This window comes from Phalangium opilio, unplaced genomic scaffold (genome assembly GCF_054372755.1).
Source record: "Phalangium opilio isolate 3A_F unplaced genomic scaffold, DU_Popi_V2 ptg000194l_1, whole genome shotgun sequence".
Lineage (NCBI taxonomy): Eukaryota > Metazoa > Arthropoda > Arachnida > Opiliones > Phalangiidae > Phalangium > Phalangium opilio.
This window is the reverse complement of record NW_028324212.1, coordinates 205,855-229,328: the sequence shown is the minus strand read 5'-3', so window position 1 is coordinate 229,328 and position 23,474 is coordinate 205,855. Positions and strand designations below refer to the sequence as shown.

General features: G+C 38.1%; 1 protein-coding gene across 1 annotated transcript; it reads right to left on the bottom strand.

The window, feature by feature from the left end:
• Positions 1–10,514: 10,514 nt before the first annotated feature.
• On the bottom strand, positions 10,515–13,996 carry LOC149622116 (uncharacterized). Its single transcript, XM_089853551.1, has 9 exons — positions 13,980–13,996; positions 13,799–13,883; positions 13,369–13,713; positions 12,788–13,154; positions 12,424–12,744; positions 11,837–12,352; positions 11,633–11,754; positions 11,160–11,552; positions 10,515–10,667 (listed from the first exon to the last, which is right to left on the bottom strand). The coding sequence occupies exons 1-9, from the start codon at positions 13,994–13,996 to the stop codon at positions 10,515–10,517; spliced, it is 2,319 nt and encodes a 772-aa protein (XP_089709677.1).
• Between the last annotated feature and the right edge of the window lie 9,478 nt (positions 13,997–23,474).

Sequence of the window (23,474 nt, the reverse complement as noted above, 5' to 3'; positions counted from 1 at the left end):
TGTTGGAGAAATACTAATGGCTGGAGCCTAATTTTATTCAGTGTTTGTTTTGAAAAGAGTTACATTCATTGAATAACTTTTGTTCCTAGTCATTGATTATGCTGCACAGTGCACACCTCGCGTGACGCCTGGTTCCTCTACGTTTGAGCGAGATAGGTGCGCCTGAGATCACTTATCCTCGTGATAAGTTATAAACAAGGCCTCGAAACTGTAAAACCCAGAATTCTGTTTATCTAGGAAAGGTGGCCCAGCCCCAATACTGAGGGTTGCCTACCCCCTTTGTTTCTTTGAAAGGGATAGTTATTTCTTTCTTGTACATGGCAACCATAGATATGTTAAAAGGGAGTTTTGATATATCTATGATGGCAACGTCAAACCCTTCTATCTCTTGCCTCAGTCTTATCCCCCCAGCATGGGCAAATAGTATATCTTTTACAAATTTGTCCCCGAAGCTGGCAATAAGCAGTCGCACCGCCTCTCTACCGAAATTACTCTATTTAATAGATTCTGTGATTCCTCCTGGTTGTTAGCAGTACTTGACTAACTTGGCAAACAGAGGGCTTGACACGACAGTTTAAGGAGAAAGAGGGGGGAGGCATTCCTTGTAGCCCCTGGGTCCCAGGCTGAAAGCTATAAATAGCCTAAAATTTCTGAATCGATATTCATTTCAAATTCAATATTAGACTAACTAGAGCTAAATATACCAGAGAGAAGTTACATCTCTATCTATTTCATTTTATCGCCAGTGTTCCATCTACATTCTACAGTGCCTGGAAAAATGGGGTAAGTTCAATTTAATATAGATTTATTACTTGCAAGTTTTTCGAGAAAGTCTTAATGTATTTCTTAAAGGGAGGGTGAAGTAGAAAATCAAGTGATTTTTTAACGATTCTTCTAACATTCAGGAAACACTACCGAATGATTTTAAAATTCAAATTAGGTTCAGATTTTAAGGATAATTTTAAAGGTCTTCCGACCAATCGCATAACGCCTTGCCTTTTTATTAACAAAATTATCGTGGCATGCTCCATGTCTCGCGCGCGAATTTTATCAAATCTCGTGTCAAATTTCATTAAACACGGAACGTGCCACGAGAATTTTGTTAATAAAAAGGCAGAGCGTTACGCGATTGGCCGGAGGACCTTCTTCAAAATTATCCTTAAAATCTGAACCTAATTTGAATTTTAATATCATTCGAAAGTTTTTCCTGAATGTTTTACTATGCAGACTGGTCTTATAATTAGTAGGTGATTCTATAAAAAATCGCTTGATTTTCTGCTTCACCCTCCCTTTAAGTTGCGTCTTCTGGGGATACTTTGAAATGGTTTTCAACAGTTTTACAAAAATAATAATTGTATTATCTCATAAAATACCTACATGGGCACCAAGAAAATAAATTATATTCAAGCGTTTTTGGAATTATTTTATTAAATATTGCTAGGACCTAACCTAGTTAGGCATAAATTGTTCGAACTAAAAAATAACCTTCTATATAGCAGACCTTACAGGAATTTTCGCGAAAAAATTTATTTACCACCCCGCTTAAGGCTAGAAGCCATGCGGTTATTACATGACCACCCTTTAGCAGCTCACAGGGCAAAGATAAGACCCTAAGTTAAGTGACTTTTAGATATTGGTGGCCAACCATAGTTAGTGATGTCCAGGACTATGTTGGTATGTTGGAGGATGTACCATATGCCAACAATTAGGGCTAGGAATAGAAAAAAGCCAGGGTTAATGCAACCCCCGGAATAACAAGTCCTTGGGACCAAATTAGTGTCGACATAATGGGACCTTTTCCCCAAAGTAGACACCACTATAAATACCTTATAGTCTTTGTCGATTACTTGACAAAATTCGTGGAGATGATGCCACTTAGACTATTACAGCTAAGACTTGTGTTCAAGCTTTTAAGTCTATTTTTTCTAGGTGGGGAGCTCCTAAAGCTATTCTTAGTGATAGAGGGGTACAATTTACTTCGACACTTTGGCTGCAAACGTGCAGAGCTTTTAGAATTAACCCAAAGTCTACCACCCCTTACATACCTAAGGGAAATCCCACCGAACAAGTAAATAGAATAATAGGCGAACTTATATCATTCTATGTAGGGAATCACCATGACAGATGGGATGCATCCCTAGACCTTCTTCAATTTGCTATAAATTCTGCACCCCATGAAACAACGAAAGAATCCCCTTTCTTTTTGAATTTAGGGCGGGAGCCACGTCTCCCTTGGGATCTAGAAATTGAAGAACCCATTCAGGACCCTGATGACCCTGGTCGTACTAAGGCTTTAAAAGTTCTTAAGGAACAATTAGAATTGAGTAATGAATTATCTAAATTAGCTAAGGCTCACCAAAAGAAATACTATGACCTCCGTCATGACCCTCTAGAATTTGAGGTAGGAACATTTGTATGGATGGAAACACATCCTTTGTCAAGTACGAAGGTCAGATTATGAGAAAACTCAGTCCTAAATGGGCAGGTCCCTTTAAAATAGTTGCAAAACATTTTCCCGTTGTCTACGAGTTAGAAGATGCTAACTCAGGGCAGAATGTAGGGAAAGTTAACCTTGAACATCTAAAACTCTACTGCACAAATGTAGCTGTCTTCGACAATGCCGCAAATGCCCCCACTTCACAATCAAAAGTTGCAGATGATCCTGAGCCAAGTCCCGCAACGAACGGTGGTACCATGGACCACCCTCCTACGGCGCTTTCCTCAACAACTTCATCTGATTCATGATCATCTACTTCTCCGTCACCTCCTCAGGACGGTGAGGATGTAGATCAACCGATCATTCCTGCTATTCCAGATGTCCCTCATACTTTGACATCAACTACTCTGGATGATCAAGCAGCAGATCAACAAATCCCTCCTGCAATTCCAGATGATTCCCATCAACCAACGAACTCTGATAGTGAACCGGGCATGGCCCTATTTGAAGCCCTCCTCTCCTACTTCGTACCTACCACGATATGCGAGCTTTCCAGCTCAAGCATCTATCTAATGACAGTCCGCCTTCTGTGGCAGGGGAGACTTCCCCGTCTGATCATGAAAAATCAGTCGCGGAAACTAAGCTACACAAATCGACTTCGAGTTTAACGGAAGAGATTCTAACGCCTGAGCAAATTTCTGCAAAAAACAGTCGCAGAACCAGAACAACTCCAATCATCTTCTTCTGGCTTTTCGGGGGAGATTTTGACTTCTGAACAGATTTCTCAATCGCAATCCCAATCGCTGCGTGCGTCTGAAAGTTCATCGACCACGTTATCGGAGTCCATAAGAACTCCTCGATTAAATAGGGCTACCTTACCCGATATTTATTTAGAACCTTTTCCACTGGGATGGCGACAAGAGGTGTGCATAAGGGCAACGGTTATGCCAGGAGGTAATGAAGTTGACATCTATTACCGACCTCCAGACAATAAAAGATTAAGGTCTCCTTGCGGGGTCCAGGTTTACCTCCAGTACAATAACATAAAAAACCTAACCAGAGAACATTTTTCCTTCACCCGAGAGCCAATCTCTGTTTTCCCATGGGAGTTTATCTCCCAAGCGAATAAGAGACGATACTAATATTTTATACTTTCAGATGGCTTCTAACAACCCTATTCCACCTTGGAAATTCGACCTTCCTAAAGGAATGCAAACGAGAACAAAGAGTCAAAAAAGATCAATGAGCAAAACGGAGCAATCCGTAATGATAGTAGAGGGATATTGTCCGAAGGAGCCAGAAAAGATTTATAAATTCCGCAATTGCGATGATTTTGACCATGAGGCTAAAAACTGCTACATGTCCAATAAGTATATGAACTCAAACGATTCCTGTTCATCGTGTTACTCGAAGGGACATATGGCTAGTTCCTGCCCGTTTCAAGATGATATACTTTTATTGGAAGACTCTAGAGAAGAAATCGAGCAATTTGCAGCTCCTCAGTCCGTCCTGGACCATTCCCCAGGGTTTCACCCTTTGACACCTCCCTCTTTAATTCAGGGCGAAGCTGACCCTTGGTCATTAACTCGTTTCCTTCCACATCCTCATCGTCAGACGGACGTTAACGCGCCTGTCACTGTGTTTCACATGTTCAAGGCAGAGATCCTCGCCCCAAAATTAGAAAATACGCCGCGCCAGTGGATCCCCCTGGATGCTAATAACAATGACGACGACGATAATGATGACGAAAATAATTGGGAGCGTTTTGGAACTATGGGGTGGACCCCTAAAAACAATCTACCTAAAATATTAATTCTCTCGAAAATCGCTGAGGCTAAGCACCCTCTGATTTGGTCCACTTCAATTTGTTGGCGTTGCCGAAAAATAAGACACCATGTTGTGTCCGATTGTCCAGGAAAGAAGGGAAGCCCGTCGGCTATCCCGATTAGAGCAAAAGCGAAAGGAGGAAGAACTCAAAAAGGAAGATACTTCAACATGAAAAAAATTTCCTTGTGATATTTACACTCTACCCCTGCTAAAAAGACTCAGGGTTTCTCGGGGTAACCTTTTCTTCCTTTTTGTGACGATAAAAATTGTTATAATAAAAATAGTTCCTAAAGAGGGGGATGTAACATGGCTGCCAGATTCCTTGGAGTTTCTACTCCTTGGATCTGGCAGGGTATATATGCCTCCATGTTACATGTTCCTCCTCCCTACTTTACTTCAGTGATATCACTGCGATCAAAAACGCAGTAGTCAGTCGTCTTTCAATGAGAACTGTTTGGTATTTTGTTAGTAAAGAACCGTTACGTGTACGGATATATTCGGGTTTATCCCTTTGTTAATAACTTCAATAAAAGTTCAGAAGATTCGTCTTCTAGTTTTGGATATTAAACTGTAAGTTATCTTTAATTCATTTTTATGGCCCTCGGGAGAATCTCCCTTCGTTAAATTATTCTATTGAGGGTTACAGAAGATCCAAAAAAATAAGATTGAAATAATGCGGTGTCTTTTGGCCACACCACCACCGCCGCCAGAGACCACCCAGGTCCGTCCAGCGCCGCTGCCAGAAACAGCGCAGCCTCTTGGAATAATACGGTGTCTTTTGGCCAAACCACCATCGCCGCCAGAGACCACCCAGGTCCGAACGCCGCCGCAGCCAACAACGTCATTGGTTACTGAGAGCTTGTCATTAAGTGACGTAGGTGAAACGTCATAGATTCTCGTAAAGCGACGCCTGGTGAAGAGCTGTCAAAGGCTTAGTACAGACTAAATAGGAAGACTGCAAAACCGAGTGTAGTCAGTTCTCGCGTCGATCTCGAACTAGCTCTCATTAAGTCTCTAGCATTACAAAGTATTGGTAGTGTCATACTTATGGAATATATCTTATAAACTTATGTTTATCAATGAAATTCTGATAAAAAATAACGTCAAAAAATTCGACGCTCTGCAATTATTTAATGGAATCAAAGATGGAATGGTCTACTTGTTTAATTTAAACCAAAGTTTTATTATTATTTCATTTATTTTTTAAGAGTCTGAGTAAACACCAGACGGAGCCCAAAAAAACCCAGAAGTAGGTACGCGAGAGCCAGATGGAAAGTTTTGCAACAATTCAAGTTTTTATTCAGCGTTGGAACACTATCATTCATGGCAGGGGCGGACTGGCCACGGGGGCTGGTGGGCAATATCCCACGGGGCCGGAGGCAAAATAAGGGTTTGGGGGCCGGTCGGTCGGCCACGCCGACTGGCCGTGGCGTTGATCTAAATGTCTTAGTACTAATTGTTTGGTAATTTTTATTCTGAATCAATTCAAAAACAGTTTGAAAACAAAAGGTAGGAAATTTGGGGAAGAAGCCTCAAGAAGAAGGTTATGAACTTGCAAGGCAAAGCAAGCCATTGGACTTGTATTTCTTTCTATATGATATTAGCAGCCTAGGCTTTACGACCGCTCTTTACAAATTTACAATCGTAAAAAATTGGTTCCCACGGCCCACGCCACAGAGAGAAAAGTTTCAAAACATTATGAAAGGCTTTATGGGAAAGGGGGAAGAAAGTGGCTAGTGCACGTGACATGAGTCACTGAGTTGAGAAGCAAAAATATTTTTACTTTCGGTTTTCGTTTTCAAAGCCATAATAATGCAGACATTTATTGGTTAGCGTAATAGCGTTATTTTGTACTTTTAAATTTTCCAAACTTATCGAAATGTCGAGCCCTGAAAAATCAAAAAACACCAAAGAAAAGAGTATATAAGGGAAGCGCAGAAAAAGCTAGGGCTAAGAATGTAGAAGGTTTAAAAACTGCAGCTTCTGATCCTAAACAGAGAAAATTGAGTTTTGGACCAGTGCCTATAAAATCTCCTGACCAAGAATTGTTCCCAGTTAATGCGGATGAAGAGCATGATTTGTTGCTTTCAGCTTCTTCATAAATTTAATCTACATTCCGCAGCTTACACTAATCTATATCTGGCTTACGAATATTCAATAACATTGTCATTTAGCCAAGTTAGCTGCCAAAGAGCATTTTCAAAATTGAAAATTATAAAAAACAGACTGAGATCGTCCCTAGGACAAGAAAATCTTGAAGCTTTGATGTTGATTTTGGTTGAAAGAGAACTACTTAACAACGTACCATTTACCGATATACATCAGTATGTAGTAAATTCTTCCCAACTAATGAGAAGTATTTTAACATAAAATGCTTTTAATAAAAAACAGTGTGAAAATAAAAAGTTGCTACTACTGAAATGTTTTTTAATTACTTACTGTCAATTTAAACTGCCAATTAGTCACATTTAAATGTTATTTAGTCACATTTAAAATGTTAACTAGTCACATTTAAAATGTTAACTAGTCACATTGAAATTGTTAATTAGTCACATTTAAATTGATAATTAGTCACATTTAAATTGTTAATTAGTCACAAATGTTTTAGCCGGTTTACAGGATTTTATGGTTAATTCACCTCATAATGTAAAAGTAAAACGTGGTTGGAGAACGGTTTTGGTCCTTTTGGGAAATTGGAGGCCGCTAAGATAGGCCAGGACATATAGGCCAAAAAAGGGCTTGACCTAGAACATTTGAACATAAAGATGAAAACTGGTACATGTGTTGTTTTTGACCAAACAAAAATAATACTAAAAGTCCCCTGCTGTAGAGCAAGAGCTTTCGCCACCATCTTGTAAAATGGCCGCCGTGAATTATAGCTACAATGTATTCCACGTTCTTCATCAACAATTATGAAAATTGGTACACATTATGATTACAACCAAATGAACATCATGGCAAAATTTTACATCTCTAATGTTCAATAGTTTGGTCGCCATATTGGAAAATGGCCGCCGTGAATGCTAGGTACAGTATATTTCACCATGATGTGGGAAAATTATGAAAATTAATAGGTATTATAATCAGAGCTGTGTGAATCTCATAGTAAAATATTGAAGCCATTAGTCAGATAGTTTGGCCGCCATGTTGGAAAATGGCCGCCATCAAGGCCATTTAGATACAGTATATGGTTCAAAAATTAGCAAAATTGGTAATTATTATGTTGAAGACCGTCTTAACATCGTACTTGAATATTGAAGACGTTCTACTGATAGTTTGGGCACCATCTTCGAAAATGACTGCTCGAAGTGCCTTTACACTTATTACAAATTGCCAAGTCATGTGGTGTTCCATCAACCTTTATTTTGATGATGATCACTCATCAGTTCAGTCGTGACGAGAAAGAGGAAAGCATTGTCCTTAAAACATCCTGATATTTTTTCATAAAATATAATGGCACGTATCCACCCCAGTTCACACGGGGCCATCAGTTCGGAAGTCGAGGTTTTCGACGTCCCACTAACCAATAGCAGTATTCTGAGTGGCGAATGGTTTGAATACAATGCCGTCTCCAACATTTACGAAAATTCAACGATCACATTTAATATGGCGGTTAGTTCCGACGCATATTTGGACTTGTCCAAGACTTTACTTCATGTTCAAGCTAGGATCGTTAACCCTGCGGATGGAACTACACTGCCAGTTGCCACGGACAAAGTGGCATCCGTAAATAATTTCCTACATAGTCTTTTCAGCGAAGTACACCTTTCAGCGCAAGAGAGATCGTTGACGCCTTCACCGCAAAACTACCCATACAAGGCTATGTTTCAAACGGCGATAACATACGGCGGACCGGCCAAAACTAGTAATCTATCTAGTTCTTTGCTTTACAAAGAAACGGCGGGAAAATTCGACGACGCGGACACCAACGACGGATTTAAGAAAAGGGCCGCCTTTGCTTTAAATGGGACTATTGATATGTTGGGAACTGTACATTTGGATCTTTGCCAACAACCTCGATACCTCCCAAATTTGACGGATCTCAAATTCAAACTTGTTAAAAGCCCAAACGAGTTTTGCTTGCAAACTACGGGTACGGTTAAATGGAAAGTGGTTTACGAGTTAGCTTCCCTGTATGTCCGTAGAGTAAAATTGCCGTCAGAAGTGTTAATCGCTCATGCTAAATGTCTCGAACTGGCAATTATGAAATACCGATTATTCGCACAGAATGTAATTCATTTTCCATTAGAGTAAGTAAAGACATTTTGACTATTTCTTAAATTTCTATAGTAATCAGACATTTCTATAGATTTCAACGTCCTCATTCAGAATAAAATAAATTTTCACCCATAATCCACCTCTAAATATTTAAAAATTAACTTCAAATATTGATAAGAAAAGAGGTGCTAAAATTGCCGCCAGATACGTAGAATTGAATTTGTCTCTGCTGTCTGACGTCATAGCTTAGGGATTTAGATCGCTCTGATAGTAGTAAAACTGGTACTTTTCTTTCCATATTTTCCCACCAGTTAGTATCTCGCCTCCTACTGATAGTGCTAGACTGCCAGTGCAGCCAGTCTCCTTTGAGGTTTAGTAGGAAACCGAAGCGGTCTGGGAGTTTTTCACTAGCCGCGGTAGTATTTGGTAGTATCCAGTCAGAAATATTATCTTAGAGGGACTGAATTTGACACGCCTTCCCATAACAAACCAATGCATTATACCAGCCAATAACGGAGCCACCTCTCTTGACGTCAGATCTATATTGCACGTGTTCAATGTTTACAAAAGGTGCCTTTTCTAAATCTCGTTTTGTTTTCATTATAATTCAATAACCGCTCGTCAGAATTTTATAAAACTTTAGAAATGAACATTTTTCACTTCATATTTACCAAAAATGAAGAAATTAACCTTTCCAGGAAAATGTCTTTACTTACTCTTTAAACGAACTTATATTCCAGAGTGTTCAAGATTTGAGTTTAAAAAAATGATACTGTAGACATTTTTGGGTTTGAGGTTGACTCGTCGCTTGGTAATAACTTGACCCCAAACTTTAAAAATGGACAGTATATGAGATCAAATACTTATCTCTTTACGCAAACATCTCAATGGTTATTAGATAAGGGGAACTTTATTTCGCGGGACAAATTCCCTGACGGAAATTGTATATTCGCTTTTGATTTAAATCCCAACCTCTCAATTTCAGTTGATAAGGAATGGTAATTTACGTTTGGAATTAAAATTCGCCAAAAACTTGCACAAGACTATCACGGTGCTGTATTACTCTGAGTTTCAGAATTTGGTTGAGATTGATAAGAATAGGACTGTTATTTACGATTACAATTAATGGACACTCTGCAAATAACAAAAATTGTACAGAAGGATAAATTCACCAAGGATTTGATTCGTGGAGTTTTCGCCGCGGATAAGCTACCGAAAATTGTGAAAACTTTTCCGTCCTTGTATATCGTAAATACTGGAATGTCAAATACCAACGGAGAGCATTGGACGGTTATTTACTTTTCTAGTGACAAAAATACTGAGTTCTTTGATAGTTTTGGAAATCCACCGGACATGTTTCAAGTCAACCGATTTTGTAGAAAGAAATAGTGTAACTGTAACTTTTAATTCTAAACAACTTCAAGGAAATTTCACTAATACGTGTGGTGGATTTTGTTTATATTTTTCTCTGTATAGATGTAGAGGTATTAAATTGTATGATATTTGTTCTAAATTTGGGAAAGATAAGAAGTTCAATGATAAAATGATAACTGAGTTTATGTATAAGAGATTTTCAATAAATTCTTTTTAATTTTATCTTTTTTTTAACGCGCGCGATTAAATTTATAACGCGACGCGCCGGACGCGGGCAGCTCCCCTTCCCCCCCAAATTAGGCACATGTAGGCTTGATTTAAATAAGAAACATATATTGGATTATAATAATATATTAAGTTAATAATAAATAAGAGAAGAAATATTTACTTCGTTGTTTTCTTTCATAAAAGGACTGCTACTTCATGGATTTTTAAAAAATTTATTTATTACTTTAAAATAATGGGAGCTTTCGGACCGTGGTCCTTCTTCAGCCGATACAATTTCTAATTTAATTTCCTATCTCTTTTATTAATTACATTTTTACACCATAATGTACCCTAGTTTTTTCTTTGATTTATTTTTTAATTTTTATTTTTTATTTTTTATTTAATTTTGAATCCCCTCACCCGTTTATGTTTACATTTCCCTTATCTAAATTTAACTCCCCTCTATCCCTAATATAGATTGCTTCTTTGAAATTTCTCTTGTACCATCCGGTTTCTTGACATAAACCTTTGTTGAGGTCCAGTTAATTTTATGATTATTTTCTTTTTTTATATGTAATGCTAAGAGAAATTTCAAAGAAGCAATCTATATTAGGGATAGAGGGGAGTTAAATTTAGATAAGGGAAATGTAAACATAAACGGGTGAGGGGATTCAAAATTAAATAAAAAATAAAAATAAAAAATTAAAAAATAAATCAGAGAAAAAACTAGGGTACATTATGGTGTAAAAATGTAATTAATAAAAGAGATAGGAAATTAAATTAGAAATTGTATCGGCTGAAGAAGGACCATGGTCCGAAAGCTCCCATTATTTTAAAGTAATAAATAAATTTTTTAAAAATCCATGAAGTAGCAGTCCTTTTATAAAAGAAAACAACGAAGTTTAGATCAACCATGGAACGAAAATTTAACATATACGAAGAAATATTTATTGCATTGAAATAATTATTACATTGAAATTTTGTAGTGTCCATGTGCAAGAGTAGATATTCCGTCGATAATATATCTCTTGTCGTCACATAGATTAAGACATAGTTTTGTCTGTCTTATAGTTGTGAGTTCATGTCGGTTACTCACTATACGTTTCATTTCTTCCACGGTGAGTTGTTTCTTCAGTAAACATTCGCGATACTGTTCAAGGCGCACTTTCTTCTTAACTACTCTACGACAAATACCTTTAGCGGTTTTCTTTTCACTCTTGGTTGATATCATGGATTGCATCTTCGGTCTTAGGCCACAAAATTCTTGGATCGGAGTTCCATCTAATTCGTCCTTAAACTTGCCTAACACTTTCTTGTTTTTGTCACTGAAAAAAACGTGATCTTTGGGATAACCCGAAAAATCATACACTTCACTTTTCGCGGTGAAATCTTTGTAGAGATTGTCCGTCTGGATTAGATACGTCAGAAGTTTGGCGTCGTTCCCGTACTGCGATCGGATGACATCGTAATGAAAGCGAAACATGAGTAACTTGGAGAGGTCCAGAATCGTAAACCCGGTGTAGATAGGTCTGTTAAGCGTGAGGCACTTTTTAGTTGGTGAATACCCACAAGGTCATTTTTGAAGATAGTGAATCGCTTGAAGGTTGGAGAGCTGGCTTTCTTTATAGAACGTTCCGTGGTCTGAACTAGGTTGAAGGTGATCCTGTTCCTCAGATTCTCCATTGTTTTACCTATAATAGAAATGGTTCTTAGTGATTATTAAGTTATGTTAGGATAGGTTAGGGTTAGGTTATGAATATGGTCATTACGTACCGTATACAGCGTTATTTTCGAGCTTGAAAAAATCCTTTTCGAAATCATTGACTGGCATCTTCCTTTTTTGCGTGTTGAATTCAATAAAGGGCTTCAACCACGCCTCTGGTTGAAACGTTAATATCCGGTGGATCTTGCTAAGGATTAGTCCCTTGGAAACGTAGTACTTCAGATTTCTGTAGTGAAGTACATATTTCTCTTTTTTGTAAGAGGATGGAACTAGCTTTGGGAAGCTATCCTTTTCTTTGAGTCCTAATTCTCGAAGTTCTTCCCTGCTGTAGTCGAACAGTTCGTCAATGGTGACAATTCTCTTCTCTGGGGCTGAGGGATAACAGTTGTGATCGTCGTGCAGTTTGTCGGGATACTCCAAATCCACTTCGAGAATGTAGCCGGTTTCATTGTCATCAGGATGGGTTAGAATAATTTCGTTGGTAAAATCGGGACATGGGTGAAGCCATTTGAATCCACTTATGGGTAAGTAGTTGCACATCACGGTGCCATAGAGGTTATTACAATCTAATAAATATCACCGGTTAATAAATAAAATTGTATCGCAGTTAACCTGGTATTAATTTAAGAAAACTTACCCAAGTACGTGAAGTAGCTGCTTGGTTTAGTGGGATCATAGGTTTCTGGAAGATAGTTGTTGTTCGCTTGCTCAAACCTGTGACTAATCATTGCCACTCCGCCCCTGATTCCTTTTTCAATGAACAAGTGCATATCGATGTCCCGCAGAAGTTCCAGTTTGACCTTTGTCATTGACAAAGCACTTTCCCAGGCAAATCCTGGACCGGTAAAAGCGTGAGTGCAATCAAGTTTGTAGTCATTCAAGCACATCGACCGAAAGCTTTGGAAAATATCCGCCAAGAGTAAGACATCCGATTGCACGTACAAGTTGTGATATTCGCCTGAATAGAAACAATATTTCAGTTAAAAAAATAAAAAACATACCCAAATTCTTTATGTTAAATTTCGTCCATACTGTCTGAGCATGATTATAGTCCTCATCGGATATGTGCTCGTCAGTTAACGTATTGAAAAAAGCCTCTTTGGGCGGAATCGTAGTTTCTTCAAAGCGGGACTCACTGTCCATGTAGTCGTATGCATAAACTTGTTTTCGCAGTAAAAGTTGAACTTCGTCCGGTTTATATATTCGGTTCATGCAAGGGAATTTATCAACACCACATTTGGCGAAATTTGCAGCAAGGACTTCCAAAGAAGCTGGCATAAACCTTATCGAATCCAGGAACCAAAGGTGTCCAAGAGAGAATGAAATGTAAGTTTCAGAGTTACTAGGAATGCATTTAATTTCCTGGTCCTTGACAAGTCCGATTTTCTCCATAATTAAGTGTGAGCCATAACTGGAAATATAATTAAATCATCCCCAGATCTATCACAAGAAATTTAAAAAGTATTTACCGAGAAAGGTTATGTAGGAATACTGGAATAAACTTTGGCGGCTTTAGCTTGAGATTACACGAATTGTGAGCTGCTCCATGGAAACGTCCATTGGTGTGATCATGGTCACGTACCTTGTAATCCTTTTTAGTGAAACATCGATCACATACGTAACATGTCCTCGATGATAAAAATGCCTCATCTTCCGCTGGTGATAGGTTCATTGGGACATTATCCCTCATTTTATCCAATAAAATATCCTGTTCAACTAATAAATTCTCGAGGAACCTGCTTGTAGCATCTTTCCCTAGGTACGTTACGGGTTGAGATGGAACATTATCTGGACCCACAATACTGTAACTAAACCCACAAGACACGTGGTAAGACAATGTGGTGGTGGACGAAAGGCTCGAGTCGGGAAAGCAGGTTGAAACTTTGGGGAGTATAGTTTCGAAGTCCGCGAAAATAACATATTTATTCTGTAAAGACAATTTATAAGAAACACTAAATAAAAGGTTTACTTCAACCTGCCTACCTTCCTTCACCAAACCTAACCTAGCCTACCCTAATATTAATAATAGCTACGCTTTGAATAAGACACATGGAATTCTGAACCCTCACCGCCATTCTACACCAAACCTTACCTAATCTAATAATAATAATAATATTAATAATAATAATAAGCTACGCTTTAAATAAATCACATTTACGACCGTTACATAATAGTAATAATATTTAAACTTACTTTTTGTTGCCATCCATATTTCTGGAATAAAACCAATTAAGAAGGAGCGAGGGTTTACGGAATAATAATTAAAAGAAAATGTGTACTTACATTAAAAAAAAGTTCTGCTAGCTAATTGGACCTAGTCATCTTGCGACATATTCCCACTTATCTAACGCCTTTACAATGCATAGAGGGGTGGTGGCTAGCCCCTATGCCACAGCTAACCGACAGCGCCCTATACTAACTATTACCGTTAACCTCTGCAAGTTTTGATGGAAAGGAGAAACCGGGTTAGACCGCGGAGGAAAATATTAGAGTCCTTTAGTACAATTGAAGGTTCTAGACTTTAGTTCTCTAGTTTTAAGTTTGATGTGTGAAAGAGAGCTGAAGACGCAGTAGAATGATGTTATCAGTTAGAATTTTTCAGTTTTACGATAAAAGCCTTTGAGTTTCACAAGAACAAGTTCGTTCTTGCCCTTTATTTACTTTAGATGCGAATTCGAAATATCTTCCACGTGGGAATTACAAACACCACTACCAATTTATCTTATCAGTACTAGTTCCATTTATGGTTTATTCAAACACTTTATTTACATTAGATGCGATTTAGAAATATCTTTCACGTGGGAACTACAAACACCACTTCCAATTTATCTTATCATTTCTAGTTCTAGTGGTTTTTCAAACACTTTATTTACATTATATGTGTAAGAATTCAAATCCTAGACAAGGGTCAAGGAAATACCAAACTGATAAGACTTTTAGTGAATTCTTCTCATTTTAATCTCCTCGTGAAGGTATTTCGAAAATCTAAATGGTTGTGTAATCTTTCCGACGGAGCCATGCTGCTAAGCGAAATGCCTTGACCAGCGTACAATTATTCTCAACCCGGTGAAAAGTACACGCTCTGGGGTATTTACACACTACAGTCGGGAGACGAGGACAACCTTGGTCCTCGGCATTCACTACCTCGGTTCCCAACAATCGTGATAACACTTGTGCTTTCTCGAGTCCTTTAGTCACAAAGGTACTGGCTCTTTCATGGACGTCTTGGACTACTTTAGGCAGAGAATTATAATCGTGGTCACCCTCTTCAAATCGTAAGTGACAAATGTTGCGGGTTAACAGCGCACATTGTCTTTTATCACTACGTGAGAGTTGCGAAAAGGGAAACGGTGACTTAAAAATCCAAACTTCATAGTCTGATGTTTCCTCAAAGTACAGACATTTCCTTAATCACCCATTCACTGTCTACCCTGAAAAAGTTTACTTCGTTGATGGCAGTCATTTTGGAATATACAGCGCAGCTTGCTCTCCTGGTAGTATTCCGGAACGCAATCTATGATTGTCAGCAGTACCTGCCTTGAGATCTACAAAGAGATATCCGAAACTTTCGGACGTAGCTTGCTTAAAAGCGTCTACGTCGTATTTGGTGTTTGTTGGGTAAATTTGCTTCGCTAGATGAATAATGGCCGACGGGTCACGAGGTGTTTTGAATTTAACTAAGTAATGCGCATTTAAGTTTAGTGTACGGATTTCTTTCCCCCTGGTAATAAAGGTTCTGCATTAATATTGAAACTGAGGTATTTCTACGATGGGAACCCGTTATGAAAAGATTTTTCACATCTTTGTTATTAGCAATTTTTCATAAAAGATCATCTAATATAACAAAATTCCTCGTATTACTGTCTAAAACGTAAACATCTAATAATCCCTCGTGAAACTCCACAATTGGTGTGTGACTTAAGATAGTATCAAAAAGTTTCGCTTGATATTTAGTGTAACACCAAATTATTCTTTCAGGAACGGGTGAAATACAAATATTCCTATGCTCAATTAATTTTGCAACAAACACACTCTTCCCACATCCGGTAACACCAGCCACGAGCCCAGTGAAGGGGTTATCAAACTTAAATTCATCTTTTTAAATGATGCAGATCACTTTAGATCTATCATATTGTAACCTCCCGTAATAATCAAGGGACCTCCTGGGTTTCTTCTCCAGGGGTGTACGGTTACATAGAGGATTAACACACAGCGTTACCTCTGACCTTTCCCCGTACTATATAAGCATCGTCTGCTTATGACATTAAGTAAGTCATTCCCCACTACTAGGATGTAGTAGTATGCTCGAGCATAGGGCGTCTTGCCCTGGTATTGGACTTCATCATCCATTAATAGTAATTATGTTTAGTTCTCTAATTGTATAATGCAAGTCGGCATTTATTTATGATTTAGTTAGTTAATAAAAGTATGATTGAACCTAAGGAACCAGAGTAGTTTATTCTTAGTAGTAGCCAAGGCTTTTATGGCCACGTGGGGCGAGTTTAGTAATCTCGCAAGTGTGGTTACAATATATATGATTAATTTAAAAAAAACCAAAAAAATTTAGATATACTTACATGAATGATAGATGTCCTGTTGTAGGAGTAACTTCTCGAAGAAAGACCCGTTAGCCTTTTAATGGTCATTTATCTGTATCAACTTCTTTTATACTCTTTAAAAATAACCTTTGTATCCCGCATCATTTACATCCCCTCGAGACACCCCTAGTACCCCTTACCATCCCCTAGACACCCCACAGTACCTCTCGACACCCCATGGCACCCTCAAACACGTTAACGAAAGACAATATGACGCTTAATCTTAAAGCTAACATATATAATTTCCCCCTTCAGCACCACGTTGTCGAAGGTCAACGTGACGTAGAAAGCCCCGAGTAAGACAAGGGTTGGCGAAAAGTTCAATTTTCAACTCCAATATCGGAGATAATATATTCTTATTTACACTTTATTTGCATTGTAAACCATTGCAGGTTACGAAAGTCATGGTTCACCCTGTCCTCTTGAGAAATCTCGTACACCGTCGTATCCGAAAACCGTACACTCTTTTTTTCCGTTCATATTTCCCGCCTACTTCGTTGTTAAGCCTAACATAGTGTATTCCAATAATATATTTTAGGTCAAAAACAGTGTATTCAACGCCTCTGTTTTGGCTTACGTTAATGATACGTTATTTGAAGCAGGTGTAGGGTTACTATTTAAGATAACGGTTCCAGCGTCACATTCAAGAAATTCGAACAAATATACCTAGATATTTTTAAGACAGATAAGTGTAACTTATTGATTTAAAAATAAGAAGACGCCATTGAAAACGATGGATTCACCACACCCCCTGTACCCCTCGGCACCCCCTGTTTTTGAATTGGGGTTTTCCTACTACTAAAATGGACTTCAAAACCACATGTAGTCAATTTTCGCTTCGTTCAGTAAGTCTCTAGCATTGGGAAGCATAGGTAGTGTCATACTTATGGAAAATAACTTATAACCTTATGATATAATTACTTGTACAGTAATGCTTGCGACAATAATTCTAAACGAATTCTAATTATCATGTCTGCCCGTTTCTATACCACTTGAATTCGTAGCACACTCCAAAAACGGTTAAAGGAACGGTTGAGTTTTCTAAATGTGTTGAACAACAAGAATGTAAAGATTTATAATTCTTTATCACTAGAAAACTTAACCAGCTGGTTACATCAAAGAGGTTATAAAGAAGGGGAGTGGAGGCTTGGCTCAGTTTTCTTTGAAAGTGTAACTCTAAGCTTCCGGTGTGGCCGCAAATCGTTCTCTGCCCTCTCATTGGTTGAAACTAAGACCATTAAACACAGATGGACTAGAATGATAAGCTAAAACCCCTATCTTGAAATTTCAGCGCGTATCATCGCCCCTAGCGGGAGACTCCCGAAACATTTCAAGGCATCTTTGTGACCTTTATTATGCTCTGTTTAATTTTTATGATTGTACGGTCTAGGCACGGTTAGGTTTTTCCTCTCCGCTTTTTCGGTTATTTTCGCCTTTTATGTTCGTTATCTTATAAGTAATTTAAAGGATTAGTTTCAAGTTTGGGTGTTTAAGATGCCAAGCAAAAGGTGCGCTTTCGGAGTTTGTAAAAATGATCAACGTTATTCTGATAAATCCCATATGAAAGGCATTACTTTCTACACAATACCAAACCCCAAATATCAACTTTCTAAAAGTGAGCTATGGATTAAGGCCTGTATAGTAATTCTTAAACCAATTTAAATAAAAAATATAATTGAAAGTAACTTACATTCAACTAAACACTTTCTCTAACTTAGGTTACGTTCTAAGCTAACATAGACTTTCGAGCTTTAACGGGCCTAATGTCGTCTCCCATTTCACGCGCCTGTTGTTTGTCTGATTGGATATAGTTTCAATATTGGTCGCGGCGTGGCGCTAGAGAGACGCTTCCCACAAGGAACCACCCGCCCTATCTTCATTCCAGTCCATCTGTGTTTAATGGTCTTAGGTTGAAATGTGGTAAACCGGCTATGAGAAAAAATATATTTGGTGAATAAAACAGAAAAGCGAAAACTACAAAAGCCTTTCTTAATTTCCTCTCTTTGGTCACACGTATGTGTAACTTCCTTCTATAGAGCACTGGTCCAATGCACTGTAAACGTTAGCTACACTGTCTAGTAAACCCTGGCTTAATTTGCACAGTGAGCACGAATAAAACAAACTTCTCTGATTTTCCCCCTCTCTTGCACCGATCGGGCATGTGCGGCGCTCATATAGAGAGCCACTGCACTGGTACCGATTTTGAAAGGGGCTGACGGAGAATTTGATTACTCCGACTATCCTTATTCGTGCTCCCTGATCTACACACTCATGAGTAGTTATATAATACTTACAGTGTTTATAAATTGCATGATAATGGATTTTTTAAACAATTAGGTCTTTAAGGAAGGTTTTGTCACCGCCTGTCGTCGGACATTGACAGCGCTGACGAAAAGGAGTTATCGCCGTTCTTTGAAAAGTACGTAATAATCTTTATATTAATTTTTTGGCCATTAAATGGATTTCTTATCTTATGGGTAACATTTTCCTTATTTGCACAATATCAGACTCAAAATTCATCAGAATTACTGTATTTCTTAAATAAACGTAACGTTTTTTTTAAGAGAGGAATAACTTTATTGGAGATATTATAAAATTCTCAGACCATTTCGTCTGTTTGAAGTGTTATGAAATTGAATGTATGTTTCTCAATATTTTTATTTAGTCTTTCAGATACATTTAAAGTTCTCATTGATCATAAAATAACTCGGCATGAACATGAGGATTTATTGAAATTGGTTGAGCAGTCCGCTAATGTCAATGTCGTAGAAAAGAGAAAGCAAATGATGACGAAATAATTAAAAACAGTTTTGTCGAATTTGAAGTAAACGAGGAAGATGTTTTCAAAGTCGTGAATAAATAAACTAATTTTAAAATTTTGTAGACATGTTTATTTTCAACTCAAAAAACCGGTGAGGCGTTTTATTAATGCTATAAGAGAACCAAACGCAAAAGGGAACGGACCGCCAATCGGAGCTTATTTTACTCGCGCCCGTGTATAATTATTTAATGTAATACTCTATAAAACAGTTACCCCTGTTATGAATTCGCGTATTTAATATCTAAGAGCAATGACTACCAATTTTTCATAAGTTATAATCAGTATTGGACAAAGAAAGCTAAATTTTATTGATATTTGGCGCGAATAATGGATTAACCGTTTTTCTTAATTTTTCAGCAGTATGCCTCAGAGGTAAAACGCAGGAAAATAAAGCAAACAGTAAATTGCTTGAGGTGGACAAACGAATGAATATTCCTTGCAAATTTTGATCGTATGAATGTCGATGCCTCATTATATTTCTATCAGCAAATAAACTGTGATCACCTATTGAGCTTGCGTTTTCTGGGATAGTGTTTTAAAAGAAAGTGGAGCTCCTAAAAGAGTGAGGTGCGCAAAAAGGTGGCAATTCTATCGAGGGAGTCCCGCAAAACTGACATCCTTTGTGTACTTGACTCCATAACAACTTACGAGTAAATAAGTTATACAATATTAAACTTGACCTATTTATCTATTAATAGAGACATTCCTAACCTGTCAATATTTGATTGATTGAAGAAATACTTTCTAAAAAATAAGTCTTCATATAATGTCGTAAAAACCCCGCTAATGGAATGACGCATCAGTTCTTTTGTTAAAATCCCTTTGTTAAATTAAAAAATCTATTGATGACGCATCCTTTTGTTACCATCTGCCACCTCTCTTGGATGTCAATCTTATGTCACCTATTGTTGATTTACAAACAATTTTAGACGTGTTTAAACACGTCCGAAAGGTCAACGTACCCCTGGCCAATTGAAGCTTTGGTAACCCTCCACTCCCCTTTACCCTCCTGCTAATAAGCCTCGAGAAATTTACTATAAAATAACGAAAGAAAACAACAGAATATCGCATTCGAACTTTAGATCTCATAACATCATGATGGATCCTGAATCGCTTTGCTGGAATTTAGATGAATTAGCTGTAAATAGACCTTGGCCCCTAACTTCAGTATACAAGATTTATTTTTTCCTATGTGCCTATTTACACATCGACCCTGCTAATGTACCATCAACTTTACCCAGCTTTATTGCAAATGGTGTTTTAAATATAATCGAAACTTTCCTGGATATTATCGCGTACATGAGAACCGTCCCTACATCACCGGAGGACTGCCATACAATAAACGAATGAGTAACATAATACCTAGCCCTCTAAATATTTCCTACGCTGATCGCATAGAAAGACGCCGGAATGAACTAATACCCACTAGCCATGAAGAAACCTTAATCGCCGATTTCAACAACCCTCAATACGATATAGAAATGGCGACATTTTTGGACCACGATTGTCAACAAAACGGCAACGACCCTTTTGAGTACCTGTCTCAGAACTTCTCCGACTACCTACCCAGCGAACAGGACTCTCTTGTGGACTCGGAAGAAGCCAATGCCATGTTCGACGCTGAAGTGGGGTGGCGGCTGCCCACCTTCACCTATTGAGGACGTCCCATATTGCGAGATTTTAGAGAAAAAAGAGAAATTTTATGAACAGTTTTAATACGTATGGTAGAGAATTAGTACTAAACATCACTGACGACACCGTAGATAGTATATGTACTATTACGGATCACGTATTAAATTAGAACAGAGCAACAGATTACGTACAAATAACATTAAGAAGCTTAGGTATAAATTGCAGGTCTGAATTAGAATTATCCTTTAAAAGACTAGACCCAGTTGACCCCACTATTCTATTTGACCAACTAGCCGAATTGCTTTATCATGATAAAATTGAGCATTTTTTGTAGGACCTGTAAAAATAATATTTCAAATAGTGAGAATTCCTGAAGGGTATGGCAGGTCTAAGCGTCGTCAACTTAAACCCTTTAGTATTTTCTCAAAGGATCGACGGGGGATTCTAAGAATTCCATCCACTGATAATCTATGCCTGGCCCGAGCTCTTTGAGTAGCTATCGCACACAATGTCTGCATCAACGACAAAAACAACAAAGAGTTGAAAAACAGTTACGTGACCATATCACGAATAGGCCCCCGGGTAGTGCTTTAAACCGAACACAGTTATCTGATTTTTGATCCGAACAGATGAAATATCTTTGGTTGACTTCAGCTATCAGTTATCTGAACAGATATAAGAATAGAAATCGTTCAGATAGCGCTAGGTCGGATGGAAATTATCACCTTATCGGATCAGATTTAATGAACTGTTGACGATTTTGCGTGAAAGATATCGCAATCAGATGCCATAAAAGAAGAAACAGTTCATAATTTTTAGCACTACCCCCGGGGTACATTCCAAAAAACAGCCGCTTTAGAACTGTGTCAAAATGCAGGAGTCGCCTTAGGCGAATGTGGGACCCCCGACTCATTCCAGAAATTTAAAGTTACCAGACCACGCCTCTTTCTACTTAATGACAATAATCACTATAACGTCATAACAAATTTAAAACCATTGTTTATTCACAAGTACTTTTGCGAGGAGTGTCAGACCTCTTACAGGCGTATTCAGTCTCATAAATGCAACGACTTTTGCTTTAAATGTATGCGTCCGACTGTCTGTCATGGACGTGAAAAAAAATGCGGTTCCTGCCTACGAAAATTCAGGGGTGACGATTGCTATAACAGTCACTTTGTTCCAGCTGGTAACAAAAAAGCCCTTTGTGAGCGGCTTTACCATTGTAAAAACTGTTTTAAAACAATTGATTTCGGAAAACGTACTACTAGACACCCCTGTGTGGAAATGTACTATCATGTTTGCGGGAAACATCAACTCAGCGATCATTTATGTTACATTCATGTGATCAAGGATAAAACACCCAGCGTTATCCCATCAAAAAAACCACGCCGTAAATTAGCCGAACTAATGTACATTTTCTTTGACGTTGAATGCATACAGACGAAAATATGTCAGGAAATGTTGGGTGCCTACGAACATCAAGCTGTCTTGTGCGTTAGCATCTCTGTCTGCGAAGATTGTGTAGACGAAACATCACTCGATTGTAATTGTATTAAATGTAATCAATTTGGAACTCGCAAACAACGTTTCAGTGGTGGGAAACCAATAGCTGCGTTCCTAGACTACTTAGTCAGCTTATTCGACGTGAAGAAAGTCATCGTATTATCGCATTTTGGCAGCAATTATGACAACCTGCTATTAGTTAGGGAAATAATTAACCGAGACGAAAAATTTGTACCTGAATCTTTGAAAATTAACGGAACTCGAATTTTAGAAATGAAACTATCAAATCTATTATTCCTTGACTCATACAATTTTATCCCCGTCGCTTTATCTAAGTTTCCAGCTACTTTCGTCCTCTCTAATGCTGCTAAAGGGTATTTTCCTCATTTCCTTTTCAACGTAGTGGATCACGAGTTTGATTTTGACAGACAGGAGGAGACTAACTACGTATTGGAGAACACTCTACAACCTGCATAAGCATATGGCTGTCAGTACTTTACCAGGAAAAACCTCCATGAAATGGCACACTTCAGAAGTCTGTAAGGTTAAAGGCTTTAACTTTTTAAATGAACTTTATATTTATTATTGCGAAAACGACACTCTACTCCTATTTTTCGGATGTTTAACTTTTCGGTCCCTCCTACTTAAAGTTACGAGCGTAGACCCATTTAATTGCAGATCAGGCACCCTGCCTGGTGTCTGCTCCTATGTCTATTGAAAAAATTATCTCAAATCCCACACCATTAGCATCATCCCATCAAACTACTACAGATTTGGCGAAAATCAATCTTTCGGTGCTATTGAATGGTTAGAATGGACGTCCCACGAGAGAAATATTCCTATTCAATCTTCTTTTAGACGTAAGGAGGTTAAAATCCAAACCCTAATGGTAGATGGTTATTGCCCACAAACAACAAAGTGTTCGAATACATGGGCTGTTATTATCACGGTTGTAAAGTTCACTTCCCAGTCATGATTTTACATGGCGACCCCACACAGACTCTAAATACGAAGTACGCAAAAACCGAGAAGAAAATCTCCAAACTAGAAGCCCTCCACTACAAAGTGAATGTCAAATGGGAATGCGACTGGCAACAAGACAAGGCAAATAACACCAATATAATCGACTTTTTA